Source organism: Glycine max, chromosome 15 (genome assembly GCF_000004515.6).
Source record: "Glycine max cultivar Williams 82 chromosome 15, Glycine_max_v4.0, whole genome shotgun sequence".
In the NCBI taxonomy this organism is placed as follows: Eukaryota; Viridiplantae; Streptophyta; class Magnoliopsida; order Fabales; family Fabaceae; genus Glycine; species Glycine max.
Window position 1 is genome coordinate 40,936,269 of NC_038251.2, and position 18,223 is coordinate 40,954,491.

The following is an 18,223-nucleotide window of genomic DNA, read 5'->3' on the forward strand; positions in this document are numbered from 1 at the left end:
GAACCTGAAAATGTTGGTGTAAGGGTTGAGTACTCGATCCTATTTGAAACCACAAACCTAGACGTTAAGTCCCACACATGACCTAACAATCACCACGTATGGTTTACTAGCATACATCACTCACAACATCCTATTCTGCATTTTACTCTCACATTATTACTATTTTGGGCCCAACATTGCCACTAAGCCTCCCAGGCTTTCATTGTCTTACGCAACATATGGATGATGATTGGGAGGACACATCACATGTTGATACAAGACATGACACTCTCACCAATCATGGATACAACTTTGTTCTAGTCAAGAATGTCAAGTGAGGCACGTGAGTCCCCCGATCTAACCAAAAAATGCCTTTTTGGTTATCATCACTCAACATTTCCCCTAGGTTCCTTTGAACCATTCGGACCGTCCCCGAATGTATCTACGGTGTGTCATCTACCCTTACTTAACGAATCTTCACTCATTCTTCATGATGAGAAGTATAGATGATGGTTGTGTTGGTACTTGTGAATAGACATTAGAGAATGTATTCCCACTGAGTATAGGGTCATGCCCCAACTCCCAACACAATAATAACTCTAACATAATCACACTACCTCGTTCTTCGATTCTTTCCTCGTAATATGTGTCAATCCTCATGAAGTCCCCGACTACAAGTATCCTCCGTTGTGCACACATACACAAACATAACAAAAGAAGAGGGGAAATAATTTTCTTCCCTCTCTAGGGTCATCATCAAAATGGCCTTTTAAGTGGACAAGACCACTTGCACATTCATAATTACCCATCCAAAATATTGATTCATCACAAGACATTCAAATAAAACTTATCGAGGATCGAACACCCCCGAACCTAATCCCAAAGCACAATAGTTTATGATCATGCAACATGCCTTGCCAAGTGGTCACACTCACTTGGTCTTACAACATTTAATCATAACAAGTCAAATCAAGCAACATAATTGTAAAGGCAAATATCACAAGAAGGGGAGGGGTTGAATTGTGATTTAACGTAATATATCAAATCTTTTTGAAAATAATAGGGTTCTTCATATGTATAGAGAACTTTGTAAGAAAGAAAGACAACCTTTATCACAAAAACACTTCAGACAATGAGAAAATGAATTTTCAAAAATGCAATTTATCTTATAACTGTTGAAACACAATTCAAACCCAACGTCAACTAACAAACAAAAAGGAAGCAAGGATAAACAAACATAGGGATTTATACTGGTTCGTTTCTACAACTAAGATTGTGTGCAATTCTTGGTAAACCACCAAGTTTCACTAACTTTTCATGAGTTACAAGTATTATGTTAGGACCACTTTTGTCCATTATAAATCAAGTTCTTCCCTAAGTTTGATCAACACCCAGTATTCTTTGTTCTACCTAACCACTGTTGGCTCTAAACAAATCAAAAAAGATTTGTGATGAGTGATGGCTCAGAGACTAACATAAAATTGTCTTACAGGCATATAAAACAATCTAAACACTGTCTTTTTCTCTTAGGATGTTCAAGATGTTTTGAGAGCTTTTCTATTCTTACAAGAATAATCAAAAATATTGGTTAAAGAATAAGAGAAAGAAATATTTGCACAAAATCAACTCCTTAAGTCTTCAAAAGTTTTCTGGTTTATATAGATCACGTCTTCAAGAATCCGTTGTCTCATAATGGATAAATATTCACTTGATCTTCGTCTCATAATGGAAGAGGGTCGTTTGGTGCATTTAATGCATGCCCTTTCCTCATGTAGAGAGCTATTCCTTTAAGGTTTGCATGTACAAGAGATTGCAGTAGACAGTCACACCTTTATGTCAGAGCAGGTCTTGTGCATAGCTGAGCTTGTCTTTTGATGGTATATCAAATGTTGACTTCATTTATTCTTTATAGGATTCGACAGATCCTAAGAGAATGTTTTTGCAGACAAAATCTCAGACACAGAGTAATAAATGAAGTATTAAATATCATACCATATGCAATATCAAATCATGATCTTATCCACTTATCGTCTGAAAAACATCAAATGCAGATCATGCAACATATTCCCTTTGTATTTGTTTGTATCTAATCAAAATAATTAAGGATCTTGATCATTCTTTCGGATGTAAATGTCTTTTGACTAAAAAATAATAGTTCTCAATCAAAGCAAACAATTCAATCCATAATTCATATCATATTTCCCATGCAATTCTACACATATAAGATACTTTCTCATTTGAAATTACGCTTAATTATCCGCTTTTAAAATCAACATTCTCATTGATGTAAAAACCCAATTGGGGAAACCATATATGTTTCTCAAGGTTTTTGGATGTAAGGAATTCAGTTTTAGACTCAAAATTCTCCAAATCCACTCCTATTTGGTCATATTTTGAAAATGCCTTGCACTTGACCTCTAAAGTTCACAAACTTGTTTCTTAAACTCCAAGAGTTGTAGAAATCCATTTCATGCAAATTTTATATCAAATCCTATGTTTTTAAACATGAGGAACTAAATTCCATGGTCAAAATCTACAGAAAACAATCCCATATGTACAATTCGTTCAAAACAGTGCAGGATTTACCAAAAAAGCACAAAACTTGAAATCATGGTTCCATAGGCTATACTAACTCAAATGAGGTGTATTTTATATCTAACCATAGGTTCTTAGACCTAATAAGTTCAATTTTGAAGTTCATATCAACATATTCCAACTTCAAATTCAAAAACTTCAAAAACAGACCCAAGGCTACACAACTCTAAATGAGACATAAAAAATTTGAGGTCAAGGAACACATATTTTGCCCTAATCTTGTACGCTTTCCTAGGTTTTTGAGGTCAAGGGACTCAAATTTGAACCCAGAGTTTACAAATTCAATTCTCAGCAAACATAGTGTCACAGATCTAGATTATGGGATTTGGGTTCAACATGCAAATATCATCATATAAATGAAGTTCAAGTGCCTAGCAACATGACATGATCCTAAGAAATTGAATATTCCTCCCTCGCCTCTTTGTTGACACAAGGAAGCAAAGAGATGAGTGCGGGTGGTCTCTCCTAGAGCTTAGTCATAAAAAATGGAACAAAGAGGGATGTGAGGCTTTAATGGGTGGAGAAAAAGGGGGGAAAAGGAGAGGAGTATGAGACGAGGTTGGGGAAAACTCACCTAAAGTTTCAAGAACCTTGAAGCCCCTCAACAATGGAGGAAGAGAGAAGAAAAAGAAACCTCTCCTCTCTCTATGGCCGATGGCACCAAGCACAAGGGAAAGGGGGGTGAGCTCTTTCTCCCTTTGATAGGGACCCACATGTGGATCCCTTAGATTTTTTCCTCTCTTTTTCCTATTCAAACTAATTATACTTAAAGACTTGAACTCTCAATTAGTCCCTAATTAATTCCCACTTCTAAATTGGTTCTAAAGTAATAGACTCATTCTAAAAATGATTGAAGTGAATGGAAAATGAATTCTCTTCCTCCTTAATTATTTAAACTAATAGTTTCTCACATCTAAACACTTAATGTTCTAAACTTCCATGAATTAGTATAAATCTCTAATATTAGCTTAAAAGCCTTTAATCACTAAACTGTCATTAATAAAAAATCTCATTACTTTGACTTCCTAAATTGTAATTGACTTTTGTTAACTGATGTTTGACTAAGGATTTCTACATCTAAACCATTTATTTCTAAGCTCTAAACTTAAATCTAGGTCATTTAACTGTCTAATGATGATTATATCTCTTACATGCATTATTTCACTAAGAGTAATACTATTCCAGTGTATATCAATCAAGCCCAAACAATTTTCACATAAAACTTCACCTAAAAAAATTGGAATGTTGCAGGCAAAATCACCAAATTGGGTCTCTTTTACAAATTAATTACCAAAATGGGTCTGTTTCATTCTTATTTACCAAGGGGGTCTGTTATTTTACTACAAAGCGCTTACCTGAGGGGCGCGTTCCACCAGAACGCGACACGTGGCGTGACTTGACAGGATGATGGGACAGGGGTGGAAGTGGTGGCCTGCCAGGCGCTACCACTAGTGGTGGGGCCCCTGGCGCGACCACTAGTGGTAGCCTGTCAGGCGCGTCCACTAGTGGTGGGCCCCCCAGGCACATCCCTCTTCCCTATAAAACCCCTTCCCCTCCGTTTCATTTTCATACGAAATCGTTGAAGTGAGCTGAGTTGAAACGTGTTGAAGCGCTTTATACCGGTTAGAAATTTTGCTCAAAACCAGTAAATATTTTTTATCTTCGATACATTATAGCATTAATTAATATTTATTTTTTTGATGATAATAATGATTATATTTTGTAGGTGCATAAACAAATTGACAAGAACTATAAAATGAAATAGTAATTTTGTTTATATTTTTTGTGTGATAATTAGTAATTTTTGGTAACTTAATAATTTAATTTTTTGTTATAATTATGTTATATTTGTTTGTTGATGACAATAATTATTTATTGTAGTAGTTTTTATGTCTAGCACATTATTATTATTATTAGTTAAGCTCATAATTATTGATGTTGTTGGTATATTTTTTTAATAACCAAAATTTATACATAGACATTAAAAATAAATGTCGATTGTTTTGCGTCATGAGTGTGCGAAGTAGGAAATTGTTGTGACAGTAATTTAATTTATTTAGAGTAATTTGTTGTTGTTAATTTATTTTAGGTTAATAATTTATGTTATGTTAATATATTTTTTATATTATTGTTTGTTGACGACATTAATTATTTATTGTAGGTATATTTTTGAAAAATGAATTCAATTATTACACTCGTCTATTTAAATGGTAAGATGTACGAAACTGATGATGGTATCACATTTGAAGGCCCTAAAAAAGCTATTCAAATAAAGTGTGGTATTAGTTTAGAGAGTTTAAAAAAAAAAGGATACACGACAAGGTAAAATTACAAAAACATGAAAGTATATCTACTATCACTTGTAGATTTTTAGTTGCAGGTAAATATATTGCACTGCAAATTTGTGACGATGAAGATGTTGAAACAATGATTCAAAGTTTTGAACAACAAGAAATGTCTGTCATAGAATTATGTGTTGAAGTTGATGTTGCGGGTGCTTCTGAAATTAATTTGACAAATTCATTGTTATCATGCGGAAATAATATGTCTCACAATGAATCGGGTAGTGCAACAGTTGGAACAAATTCAGAAGAAGATTTTGATGATGATGATTATTTAATATCTAATTCATACATTGAGGACTCATTAGATGAGGATGAGGATATTGATGAAATGTCTGACACAGATGATGAAGCTGCCCGTTTGATCGAACCACTTACAGTTGTGCAATCGGGAGAAGGTATATTTATTGTTATATATAAATAAATATTATAATATTTAAACAATTCGCTACCCTTGAATTATAAATTTTTGGTATATTGTTTTTGTAGGTGGAAGTCAGACTCTATTCTGGGATTCTGCTTCTCACTATAGTAATATTAATTGGAGTCATCCTGACCAAGAAGAAATTTGTGGTTTAGATATGGGATCAAATTTTAATATGGGTCAAGAATTATATGTTGGTATGGAATTTGATACCAAAAGCGCAGTACAAAATGCATTACAACAATATGTAATGAAAGTGCATCAAAGTTTCAAAGTTGTTGAATCTAAATCACAGAAATATGTCATCTGTTGTGAAAATAGAAGCGATGACATCCCATGCCCTTTTTATATGAGGGCAATTTTATCAAAAAAAACTTATACATGGAAAGTTACGCAATGGGGAGGACCACACAGTTGCTTGAATATGAGTATAACTCAAGACCATGATAAATTGGATTCTGATTTGATTGCCACTTGTGTACTAGGTATGATTATAAATTTTCATTCTTATTTATCCTTTTTTTGTGTTTGTTGGTGTGGTGTACAATAATTTTTCGTACTTATTTTTATAGGGATGATCAAAGAAGATCCGTCACTCAAGATTTCTTTGATTCAAGAGAGGATCAATGGAATGTTTAATTACAACATTTCTTACAAGAAAGCGTGGAAGGCAAAGCAAAAGGCAATAACAATTGAATATGGCGACTGGGATGAGTCTTATGCCGTTCTTCCGTCATGGCTGAAACACATGCAAAATCATTCGCCAGGATCGTATTATCAAATTTGTGATGATGATTTTGTTGTTGGCAATACTGTCAGTCGTGAACACCGACAGTTTCATCGAGTCTTTTGGACCTTCGGTCAATGCAAAGAGGTTTTTAAATATTGCAAACCAGTCATACAAGTTGATGGTACATTCATGTATGGGAAGTATCGCGGGACGCTGTTAATTGCAACAACACAAGATGGAAATAGTCATGTTCTTCCGCTTGCATTCGCTGTGGTTAAGGGAGAAACATTAACAGCGTGGTCATGGTTTTTGGCACACTTGCGTAAACATGTCACAGATAAAGATGGTATCTGTCTCATTTCTGATCGTCATGCAAGTATAAAGTCAGCTGTTGCGAATGAAGCACTTGGGTGGCAACCTCCTCATGCGTATCATGTGTATTGCGTGCGCCACATTGCAAGCAATTTTAATCACAAGTTTAAGAATGGGAAACAAAAAGAAATGTTAAAAAAATTAGGTAACATTTCATATCTAACATATATTATTTCATATATAACATATGTTATTTTTTATGCAAATTTGACTAATGTGGATAATTTATTATGTGCAGGATACACCCCGTGTAAGCATATTTTTGATAGAAATTTTGATAAATTTTGTGAGCTGAGTCCCCCAGTAAAAGCATGGATTGGGAAGATCTCAAAAGAAAAATGGACAATGGCATATGACAAAGAAGGCTGTAGATACGGTCATATGACAACCAATCTATCAGAATGTGTTAATAAAGTTTTTAAGGGATGTCGCAATGTACCAATAACTGCCCTTGTGAAGTCAACATACAGTAGGTGTCGAAAGTATTTTGTTGATCGCGGTCGTCAAGCACAAAGGGAAATACACGATGGTCAAATATATTGCTCACACGTCATGAAAAAACTTCGGGAAAATCAAGAAAAGACTTGTTATCACATTGTTCGGACATATGATATTCAGAGAATAATATTTGAGGTTGAGGAGGCTTTCGACCCTATGACTCAATGAGGTGGACATAAATGGGCAGTTAACTTGAATGAGCGCTACTGTCAATGTGGACAATTTACTACATAAATTCATAATACAGACCCAATAAAACAAACTTGACTCAAATTCATTTTCACATGTCCAGCATAAGGGACCCAAACAAATTGCATATAAAAGTTAAATTTAATAAATTAAGTAACAATTACAACATCATTTAATAAACAAATGTCAAAATTATTGTGGAAGCAAAGCTTCATGATGAATCAACAATGATTCAAAGGTGTTTTGATGATAACAATGATGACAACAAAAGATGATGACAAAAGTGATGAACAAAAAGCTCAAGTGAATCAAAGAACATCCATCTCAAGAGAATCAAGAACAAGTCAAGAGTTCAAGAATCAAGAAGAATTCAAGACTCAAGAAGAAAGCCTACAATCAAGAATCAAGATTCAAGATTCAAGATTCAAGATCTCAAGAATCAAGATCAAGATTTAAGACTCAAGATTCAAGAATGAAGAAAAGACTCAATCAAGATAAGTATTAAAAAGTTTTTTCAAAACTTTGAATAGCACATGAGTTTTTGACAAAACCTTTACCAAAGAGTTTTTACTCTCTGGTAATCGATTACCATATTGTTGTAATCGATTACCAGTAGCAAAATAAGTTTGAAAATGTTTTCAAACTGAATTTACAACGTTCCAAATATTTTCAAAAGGCTGTAATCGATTACAATGTTTTGGTAATCGATTACCAGTGTCCTTGAACGTTGAAATTCAAATTTAAATATGAAGAGTCACATTGTTTCACTCAAAAGCTTTGTGTAATCGATTACACATATTTGGTAATCGATTACCAATGTCTGTTTCTGAAAAATCTAAAGATGTAACTCTTCAAAAAGGTTTTGACTTTTTCAAATGAGTTTTAAGTTTTTCTAAAAGTTATAACTCTTCTGAATTGTCTTCTTGATCAGACATGAAGAGTCTATAAAAGCAAGGCTTTGTTTTTGCATTTTGAATCAATCATTTTCCAATCTTTCTAACAAACTCATACAATCTTTTACAAGCCTTGAATCTCTTGAAATCTCTTTGAACTTCTTCTTCTTCTTTGTACCAAAAGCTTTCTGAAGTTTTCTGGTTTTCCAAACCTTGAAAACTTGTGCTATTCATTCTTTTCATTCTCTTCTCCCTTTGCCAAAAAGAATTCGCCAAGGACTAATAGCCTGAATTCTTTTTGTGTCTCTTTTCTCTCTTTTCCAAAAGAAGGAAGGACTAACCGCCTGAATTTTTTTGTGTCTCCCTTCTCCCTTGTCAAAGAATTCAAAACGACACAGTCTGAGAATTCTTTTGATTCTTCCCATTCCCTAATACAAAAGCGTTCAAAGGTTTAACCGCCTGAGAATTCTTTTGTATCCCCATTCACAAAGTATCGAAGGTGTAATAGCCTGAGATCTTTGTCTTAACACATTGGAGGGTACATCCTTTGTGGTACAAGTAGAGGGTATATCTACTTGGGTTTGACTGAGAACAAGAGAGGGTACATCTCTTGTGGATCAATTCTAGTAGAGGGTACATCCACTAGGTTCAAAGAGAACAAGGGAGGGTACATCCCTTGTGGATCTTTGCTTGTAAAAGGTTTTTTACAAGGTTGAAAGAAATCTCAAGGACCGCAGGTTGCTTGGGGACTGGAGGTAGGCACGGGTTTGTACTGAACCAGTATAAAAATCCTTGTGTGTTTGTTTCCTTCTTCCTTACTCTTTTACTTTCCGCTGTGCATTTAATTTCCGCTTTTACTTTCTGTTAAGTTTCTCTTCTACTCCTCTTTCTCTTAACAATTTAGTAAAAGCCTTAAAAGAGTAATTTTTAATTGGTAAAGTTCTAGGAATAATTAATTCAACCCCCCCCCCCCTTTCTTAATTATTCTGAGGCCACTCGATCCAACAATTATTACCTCGTCGCGTTTCATGACATCTAATTTACGACGAAACTCAAGTAAATTGTCATTGCCTATGTGATGCAATTCACCTCCCAACCATCTTCACAAAAAACCAAATAACAAAATAAAATGTTACGTACAATAATGATTAACATGAAGCAACCATATTTATTAATTATCAATTCAAAATAGTAAAGGAAAGTATACTTGTAGGCAAGTGGTGCATTTTGTTGTTGTGGAGGAATAAATGACGGGGCTAACGTTGGGCATCGTTCCCATGCCCATAATTATCAAGAGAGTGAAACCACCTATTGATTTAACATTATAGTCAGTTGCGATGCACATCTCTCTATAAAGGTTACCCAAAAGAGCAGCTCCCATGCATAAGTGCTGCACTCTCTAAGGTCTCTCAAAAATTGCAAATATCTCATTGGCACCCTTTTGCTGCTTTTGTCAACAAACATCACGCCTCCTATGAATCTTAAGATCCAAGCTCGAGCAAATCTTTCAAGCCATTGTTGGTTGCCTATAAAATCATTAATAATTGCAAATTGAGAAGTCAGCCAACTCAATAAAAGTGAGTTCCCGTCAACTACATCATCGTCAGGCATGACACCCAATAATTCATGGCACAACTCAAACCAATCAATATTTGTATTGCCAGTTAGAGGTCTTCCATCCACAGAAATACCAAGTAGCACAGAAACATCTTGAAGTGTAATAGTTGTCTTGCCACACTTCAAATGAAATGTATGTGTTTCTGGCCTCCACCTTTCAATAAAAGCATTAACTAATGCTCCATTTACCTTCAACTGCGCCAATTTCATTATCGGGTACAAACCCGAAACTTGTAATAGAGGAATAATTTCCTCGGGCGGTGCTTCTCTATGATTGTACAGTGGTGTAGCTCATCGAATCTTTAACGTCCTTTGATTAGCATCATTCCAAATATGTTGTGATATATGGCTTTTTTGCATCCACAATAAATCATCCTCTAATGGTCCAGATGTCACATCATAATGATTAGATGATCACGAACTTGCCATATTAAAACTCCTACATAAAAAGAAAAAAATTAATAATCACACATATCATAAATAATTAATAATAAATTACAATATATTTAAATACATTTTAAATACGTACGCAAACAATATTCTAAAAAACTACATAATTTAAATTTTAGAAATGAACACATAATTTAAGTAAATGAATTATAATGACAGTAAATTGAAATAAAAAATTTCTTCAAAATTATTTTGTTAATATATAATGTTGAAGGTAAGTTCAATTTTTAAAAAAATGATTTTATGATTAATTATGTAATATTTAAATACGCTCAATAGCAATATTATAGTAATATTTATCATTAATTTTAATTAAAATTATATTCTAGAAATTAAAATTATCAACCCAACAACAACAAAGTCTTACAATTGCAAATAACATCAATTATAATTAATATCATTAAATATTAACAAAAAAAATAATATAATATTTAAATAACAAATCATAAATAACAATATTATTATCTATAATTATCTTCAACAATAATTAATAATTTTATATTATTATAAATAAAAAACAAAGCACTAAAAATATATATCAATTTAAACAGCCTGCCTATCATCAAAAAAATATATAACAAAGCACTAAAAATCTAACACACTATCAAACTAATAATAATTACCTCTACAAATAAATCCACTAAAAAAAATAAACTGCCTATATGCAAAAAAAAAATATATATATATATATAAATATTAAAATATAACAATTTATATAGTATTTAAATAATAATATTATTATCTATAATTATCTTCAACAATAATTAACAATTTTATATTATTATAAAATAAAAAACAAAGCACTAAAAATATATATCAATTTAAACTGCCTATCTACCTACAAAAATATATAACAAAGCACTAAAAATGTAACACACTATCAAACTAATAATAATTACCTCTACAAATAAATCCACTAAAAAAATATAAATTGTCTATCTGCAAAAAAAAAAATATATATATATATATATATATATATATATATATATATATATATATATATATTAAAATATAAAAATTTATATACATTAAATAAATTAAAAACACAAAATAAAAACTAACCAAACAGGGGAAGGGGAACCTGCAAACAGGGGGGAGAACCTCGCTACAGAATATATATATATATATATATATATATATATATATATATATATATATATATATATATATAAAAATATAACAATTTATATAAATTAAATAAATTAAAAATACAAAAAAAAAAAAAAAAAAACCTGTGGGGGAAGGGGGAACCTCACGGGAAGGGGACTGCTGGGGAGGAGAAGCAAAACAAAGGGGATGCTTGGGGGGTGGGGGTGTATATATATATATATATATATATATATATATATATATATATATATATATATATATATATATATATATATATATATATATATGTGTGTGTGTGCGTTAGCGCCTGGGTGCAGGGTGCTTCCAGCCCAGTCAGCACCGCTTTCCAAAGCCTACAAGCCACGCCACGTATCGCGTTCTGGTAGAACACGCCCCTCAGATAAGCACTTTGTATTATAATAGCAGACCCCCTTGGTAAATAAGAATGAAACAGACTCATTCTGATAATTAATTTGTAAAAGTGACCCAATATGGTGATTTTGCCAAATGTTACAACCATATATCTTAATTAATAATCTCCACGTGACCCTAGTCACATTTTTCAATAAATTAATTGTTGACTATTTCAATACAATTTTGACAAATTCAATCTAAAAGCACACACCTATAGCAAACTAAAACTCAAAAGTGAAATAAATCAATAAAAAAGAACCAAATTCATTAAAATCAGATTTTTCATTCATTCGCATAATCAACAAATTAAAACTGTTACACAGTAAACTGCTCAAATCTCAAACTAGTGTTTCAAATCTGATTTTTTTATATATATATAAACATATGAATAACTCTGGATCCGATTTAAACCTAAAACACCTAGAGTGAAGACAACTTAACATATCGTAGCGGTGACGCATTTACCGTGAATGGCAGAGGTTGGTGTCTTCAAACAGACCAGCCAAATAAGACAATTAAGTAGTAGCAAATCGAATTATATATAATGCGGATAGAGCTTGTCCTGCATGACCCCCATTAGTAAAAAAATATTTACAAAGAATCAAACACGAAATAAATTATTTTCCTATACATGAAGGTTTCCATAGTCATCCAGCCAGGGCGGAGCTACCTTAAGCTGTAAGGGAGCCATGACCCCTCTAAAATAAAAAACAATTTTGCTTCATTAGATTATATAAGAAGAAAAAGAAAAAATTACTTAACCGGCAAAAGGAAGGCCATATAAGAATGGAAGCCTGAATCGATGGTAAAAATTGTACATTACAATATTACTTTCATAAATTTATAATTTGAAATTTAGTGATATTTGATGTATTTGGGCCACCCCAACTTAAATACTCTGGCTCCACCACTGTCATCCGGTAATGAATAAAATGAATACAATTTTAACTACCACTTATATTTATTTGTATAGCAATCTGCATTCAAAAACAAGTATTTACCGCACATAATTTGCTTAAGCAAAATTGCCTCCCCAACACCTCACAAAAACTGTTAAAGCAGCTATCATCAATCTCAAAACTCAAATGGGAATTCATGATTATGCAAGCCAAAATGTAAAAAGGGTTAAAAATAACCAAAATCCATTGCAATCAACCCTTTTAATTCATTCACACAAACAGCAAATTCAAAGTAAACATTAACCAACTAATTAGCCAGATAATGTTAACTCTACATCTTCATACTAACAACCACAACCCTTACGGTCGAATAAATACACCAAAACCACAAACTACATAAACCAGATCCAGTTTTAACGTATCCTAGCAGTGACAAATCATTAAAAAATCCTCAAGCCCTCTCGCCTCTAATTCTCCGCGCAAGCTGAATATCCTTCGGCATGATGGTGACGCGCTTGGCGTGAATGGCACAGAGATTAGTGTCCTCAAACAACCCTACCAAGTAAGCCTCCGCCGCTTCCTGAAGCGCGGAAACAGCGCTACTCTGAAACCGTAAATCGGTCTTGAAATCCTGCGCGATCTCGCGCACCAGGCGCTGGAAGGGGAGCTTCCGGATCAGGAGCTCCGTGCTCTTCTGGTACTTCCGGATCTCCCTCAGCGCCACCGTGCCAGGGCGGAACCGATGCGGCTTCTTCACTCCGCCGGTCGCCGGAGCTGACTTTCTGGCGGCTTTTGTGGCGAGCTGCTTCCGAGGTGCCTTGCCTCCGGTGGACTTGCGCGCAGTTTGTTTGGTTCGTGCCATTGTAAGGGAAAATGTGTCCTTTTTCGTTAAAGCGAAGAATTGAGGTATTGAGATTTGAGTGGTTGTGAGAATTAGGGAGTAGTGTGAGGATTTATTTATACAGTTGCAGGAAACTATGAAGAAAGAAGCGGGAAGTGCAAATTTGTGTTGTGGAGAGGATAGAATTTGAGGCGTTGATTAGTTAGTAATGGACGGTTAGGATTGTGATCCGTGCCTGCGTGAATGGACCAATAAGATTTGATGTTATTGAGGCGGTAAATTCAATTTTTTAGCGGCGTGAATCAAAAAGAGGGCGGGTTCGGGTTCCTGTGAAATAGTTTTTTTTTTTTTTTAATTTTACTGTTTCAAGTAAGCATTTTCACTTCTAGAAGTACGGTGGGGTAATTTATTTTTACATATACAATTAATATTAAAAAAAATTTATCAGTAAAATATATATATATATATATATATATATATATATATATATATATATAATAGAACCACTGGTATGAAAACTACCAACGAGAAAAGAAGTAAAAAAACTTGTTTAAAAGCTGTATTTTAATTGTCCTGACACCGTCCAACCCCAATTTGGAGGAATCATCATCTTCTTCCTTGCTTCCGTCTTAAATGACGTGTTAGAGTAAATTTATGAGAGAACTAAACACGCACTAACACTAAGTTCACGAACTTCAATCAACCCAATTACACTCTATTGACAATAAATATTAATGAGTAACCGAGAACTCCTACCCAACAGACTATGCTTACACTAAATAGACCTAAGCCCTCAAAAAATGGAAACAATCTATTGCCCTCCCCACTCAAAAAGAAGGAAAGGGATCGTATAATTGTCATCACCCTTATCTTGTACATATCACCCAAACATCCTCCAACAGAATCGTTCATCACGTTGGTCTCCTTGAATTTAAACATTCTTGGATTCACATTCCACGAATAGGGAGTAGTGTCCTCTTTTGAATTTTTTTTTTTTAATGAATCAAATTAATTTAAAAGTAACATTTTATTTTATTGGCTTAATTATAAAAATAATCTTTTTATTTTTTTTAACTCACTAAATCAATCTTTTTATTTTTTAATTCATTATCAGAGTTTTTTTTTTTAAAATTAACTATTTAAGTTCCCAAAGCAAAAAAAAAATTAACTATTTAAGTTCCCAAAGCAAAAATTGAATGTTAACTATTAAAGAAAAACTTGATTGTTAGATGTCATCATCTAAAATAAGGATTATGATACTAAATTAAAAATAAGAAGACCAACGTGAAAATGCTAATTTTAAAAATAAGAGAACTATTTTTACAATTACGCTTATTTTATTTCAATTTGAAAATGCTAATTTTAAAAATATAAAACTTAAACTAAATTAGGATTTAATTTGAATTTTAAAGATAATAGTATATTCACAACAATAATAACTATTATAATATAATTTAATTTAATTTTAATTTGAAAACAATAATAACTCATACAAATAATAATTTAAATTTTAAAAAAATATAATATCTTAAAAAACTATTATCGTTTTCCTAAGTTGTATGACAACACTATATGATTAAAAACTAAAGAATATAAAAAGTGAATTAATTAAGAAAATAGTCAAATAAAAATTTTACTATAAAAAACTCAAATATATAATATAAGAAATTATATTTGACACTACATTTTTTATAAAATCTGGGATTTCCATCTTATAAAAAAGAAAAAGAAAAAAACTGGGCTATTCATTAATCTAGAAACTAGGATATGGTCAATTGAAATTTTGGACAAATGAAATTGTGGGCTGAGTGGCTGATCCTATAATATATAATACAGCACTCTTCAAACATTGTTTTGCTCATTAGATTAAGCTCACAAATCAAACTGACCATCATACCCAAAAAAAATTATCTGCAACATATATAAATACCATTATTCATTAATCCAATATTATAACTAATTGGTTGGATACAAGTGATTAATATATTAAAATTAAAGTTAAATTATTTAAGTTTTATTTGAGTTCACTCCTTAATCGAAATAATTTTTCGTTAAATTTTATTTAACTTCCCATCGAATTCTGAATTAATTCAAATTCTCACCGATTCAAAAAATAAAAAATAATGTTGCTAGTGGCATTTGTGGTGGCCTTCTCCATTGTGCTCTTTATACAACAGTTTGCTGCATCATGTTGTCTTGATAGGTGGATTAAAAAGCATTTGATGGATTAAAAAGCATTTCTTGAATTTAGAAACTGAAAACATATTTAAGTTAATAAATAAATATGACAAAAAATAACTGACATTTATAGGTGATTCAATGATACGAAAATTAACCGAGAAGCTTAGTTTTAAATCCAAATTTTAAGAAATTGAGGTGTTAAAACAGAAAGGAGGAACTATTTAGTCTATTTCCGTAAGAAATGCACCTTCGTGGCATCAGCTAGGAGGCTTGACAAAATCGCAGCAGCAGGATAAGTCCAATCAATCCACTCAGAATCCTGATTAGCACCAAATTTAGCCAATTTTTTTTAGCAAAATTTCCTTCTCTCCGAGTGTGCTTTATTTCAACTTCCCAATCATCATTATTGAGAATATCTTGAATGTTACTCATGATTTCTTGGAAATGAGAGTGATGGTACTGCTGCTGGTATACTAAAGAGATAGCAGAAGTGGAATCAGTGTATATGATAACTTTAACGTAGTCCAAGTCCCAAGCTTGTTGCAACCCGTTGAAAATGCACATTAACTGTGGTGTGTGACTCAAAATCACAAATGACACAACTGACAAGACTTTAAAGTAATGTTGTCATAACTATTTTTAGTTATTATAACTGAATTGGTTTTGGCACCAAAGCATAACTAGAGTATACATATATATTCTTGATCATGTAATGCAGTGGTGCGGTTTTTGAGAGTGGCTGAAAAACAGAGAAGCTGAAAAACTGCAGAAAAACAGAGAGTTCAATAGAGAAAAAGAGCTAGGAGATTGAGAGAGGTTTTGTTAAAAGAGAAACCAAGAAAGATCAAAGCTAGTTGTTGCTTGTATTGAACTTGTAATTACATGATCAATGTGATGATGAGGAGCTGCACTTTCTCGTGGATGTAGGCACATTGCCGAACCACGTAAATCTTTGGATTCTTGCTCTGTTGTGTTTGTTTGCTGTGTTTTTTGTTTTTTCCTTTTTGATCTTGTGCAGGTTTAAGAGTAGCAGACTTTTACAAAGAACTAACAAGTGGCGCCGTCTGTGGGGAAATCAAGATCAAGAAAGATGGGAACAACAAAGTACGATATAGAGAAGTTTTCAGGGGAAAATGACTTCGGGTTATGGAGAATCAAGATGGAAGCAATCTTGATTCAACATGGCTGTGCAGAAACTCTTAAAGGAGAAGAAAGGATGTCTGAATCTCTAAGCTCAAAGGAGAAATCAGAGATGATTGATAGAGCAAGAAGTGCAATCATTCTATGCCTTGGAGATAAAGCTTTAAGAGAAGTTGCAAGAGAAAAGACAGCAGCCTCAATGTGGCTGAAACTAGAGTCATTGTATATGACAAAGTCCCTTGCAAATCGGTTATGCTTGAAGCAACAATTGTACACCTTCAAGATGACAGAGTCAAGAACAGCCACTGAACAATTGGCTGATTTCAACAAGATTCTTGATGATTTGGAAAATATTGAAGTAAAGCTTGAAGAGGAGGATAAAGCTTTTTTTCTTTTGAATTCCTTACCAAAATCCTTTGAACATTTCAAGGATGCAATTCTTTATGGCAAAGATCAAGACATTGCCCTAGAAGAAGTCCAGACCTCAATAAGGACCAAGGAGATCAAAAACAACAAAACTCCAAATCTGAGGATAATGGTGAAAGTCTGAATATTTCAAGGGGAAGGAGTGAAAAGAAGGGAACAAGAGGAAAGAAGTCCAGATCAAGGTCAAGGGATTCAAAGAATGGCCAGAAAACAAAGTTCAAATGCTTTAATTGTCACAAAACTGGTCATTTCAAGAAAGACTGCCCAGACAAGATCAAGAAAGGATCTTTGGACTCTGCTGACATTGTTGAAGCCTCTGAAGGTTATGAGAGTGCAGGTATTTTAGTAGCTTCTAATACCAAAACACAAACAGAATGGATTATGGATTCTGGATGCTCATATCACAGCAGCCTGAGAAAGGACTATTTTGAAACCTTGGAATTGAAACCAGCAGGAGCTGTATTGCTAGGAGACAACTACCCCTACAAGGTACAAGGTATTGGAACTGTGAGATTGAAGATGTTTGATAACAGAGAGTATCTACTGAAAAATGTAAGGTACATTCCAGAACTCAAAAGAAATCTTATTTCCATAAATGTGTTTGATGATCTAGGATATTCAACTAGAATTTTAAATGGTGTTCTTAAGATTTCAAATGGATCTTTAATCATAGCTAAGGGTAACAAGAATAAAAGTAATGGCTTGTTTATTCTTGAAGGTTCCACCATTGTTGGACATGCATCGATAGCTAGTAATACATTAATTGATAAAACAAAACTTTGGCATTTGAGATTAGGTCATGTTAGTGAAAGAGGATTACATGAACTTGAGAAACAAAATCTGTTAGGTGGTGATAAACTAGATAAACTTGAATTTTGTGATCATTGTGTGCTTGGTAAATCCCATAGAATAAGCTTTGGCACGGGTATTCATGTTTCATCTAGGCCTTTTGAGTATGTGCATTCAGATTTATGGGAACCATCTAGAGTGAAAACTCATGGTGGAAGCTCATACTTTCTCACCATCATAGATGATTTCTCAAGAAGAGTATGATTGTATGCTTTTGGAAAATAAGTCGGAAGTTTTTTAAAAATTCAGAGAATGGCATACTCTTGTTGGAAAT

At 33.1% G+C, this 18,223-nt stretch overlaps 1 protein-coding gene across 1 annotated transcript; it reads right to left on the minus strand.

Moving 5' to 3' along the window:
- Positions 1-12,758: 12,758 nt before the first annotated feature.
- On the minus strand, positions 12,759-13,453 carry LOC100810646 (histone H3.2). The gene has a single exon (XM_003546627.5). It carries the CDS (start codon positions 13,372-13,374, stop codon positions 12,964-12,966), a length of 411 nt encoding a protein of 136 aa, XP_003546675.1. The 5' UTR covers positions 13,375-13,453; the 3' UTR covers positions 12,759-12,963.
- Positions 13,454-18,223: the final 4,770 nt, after the last annotated feature.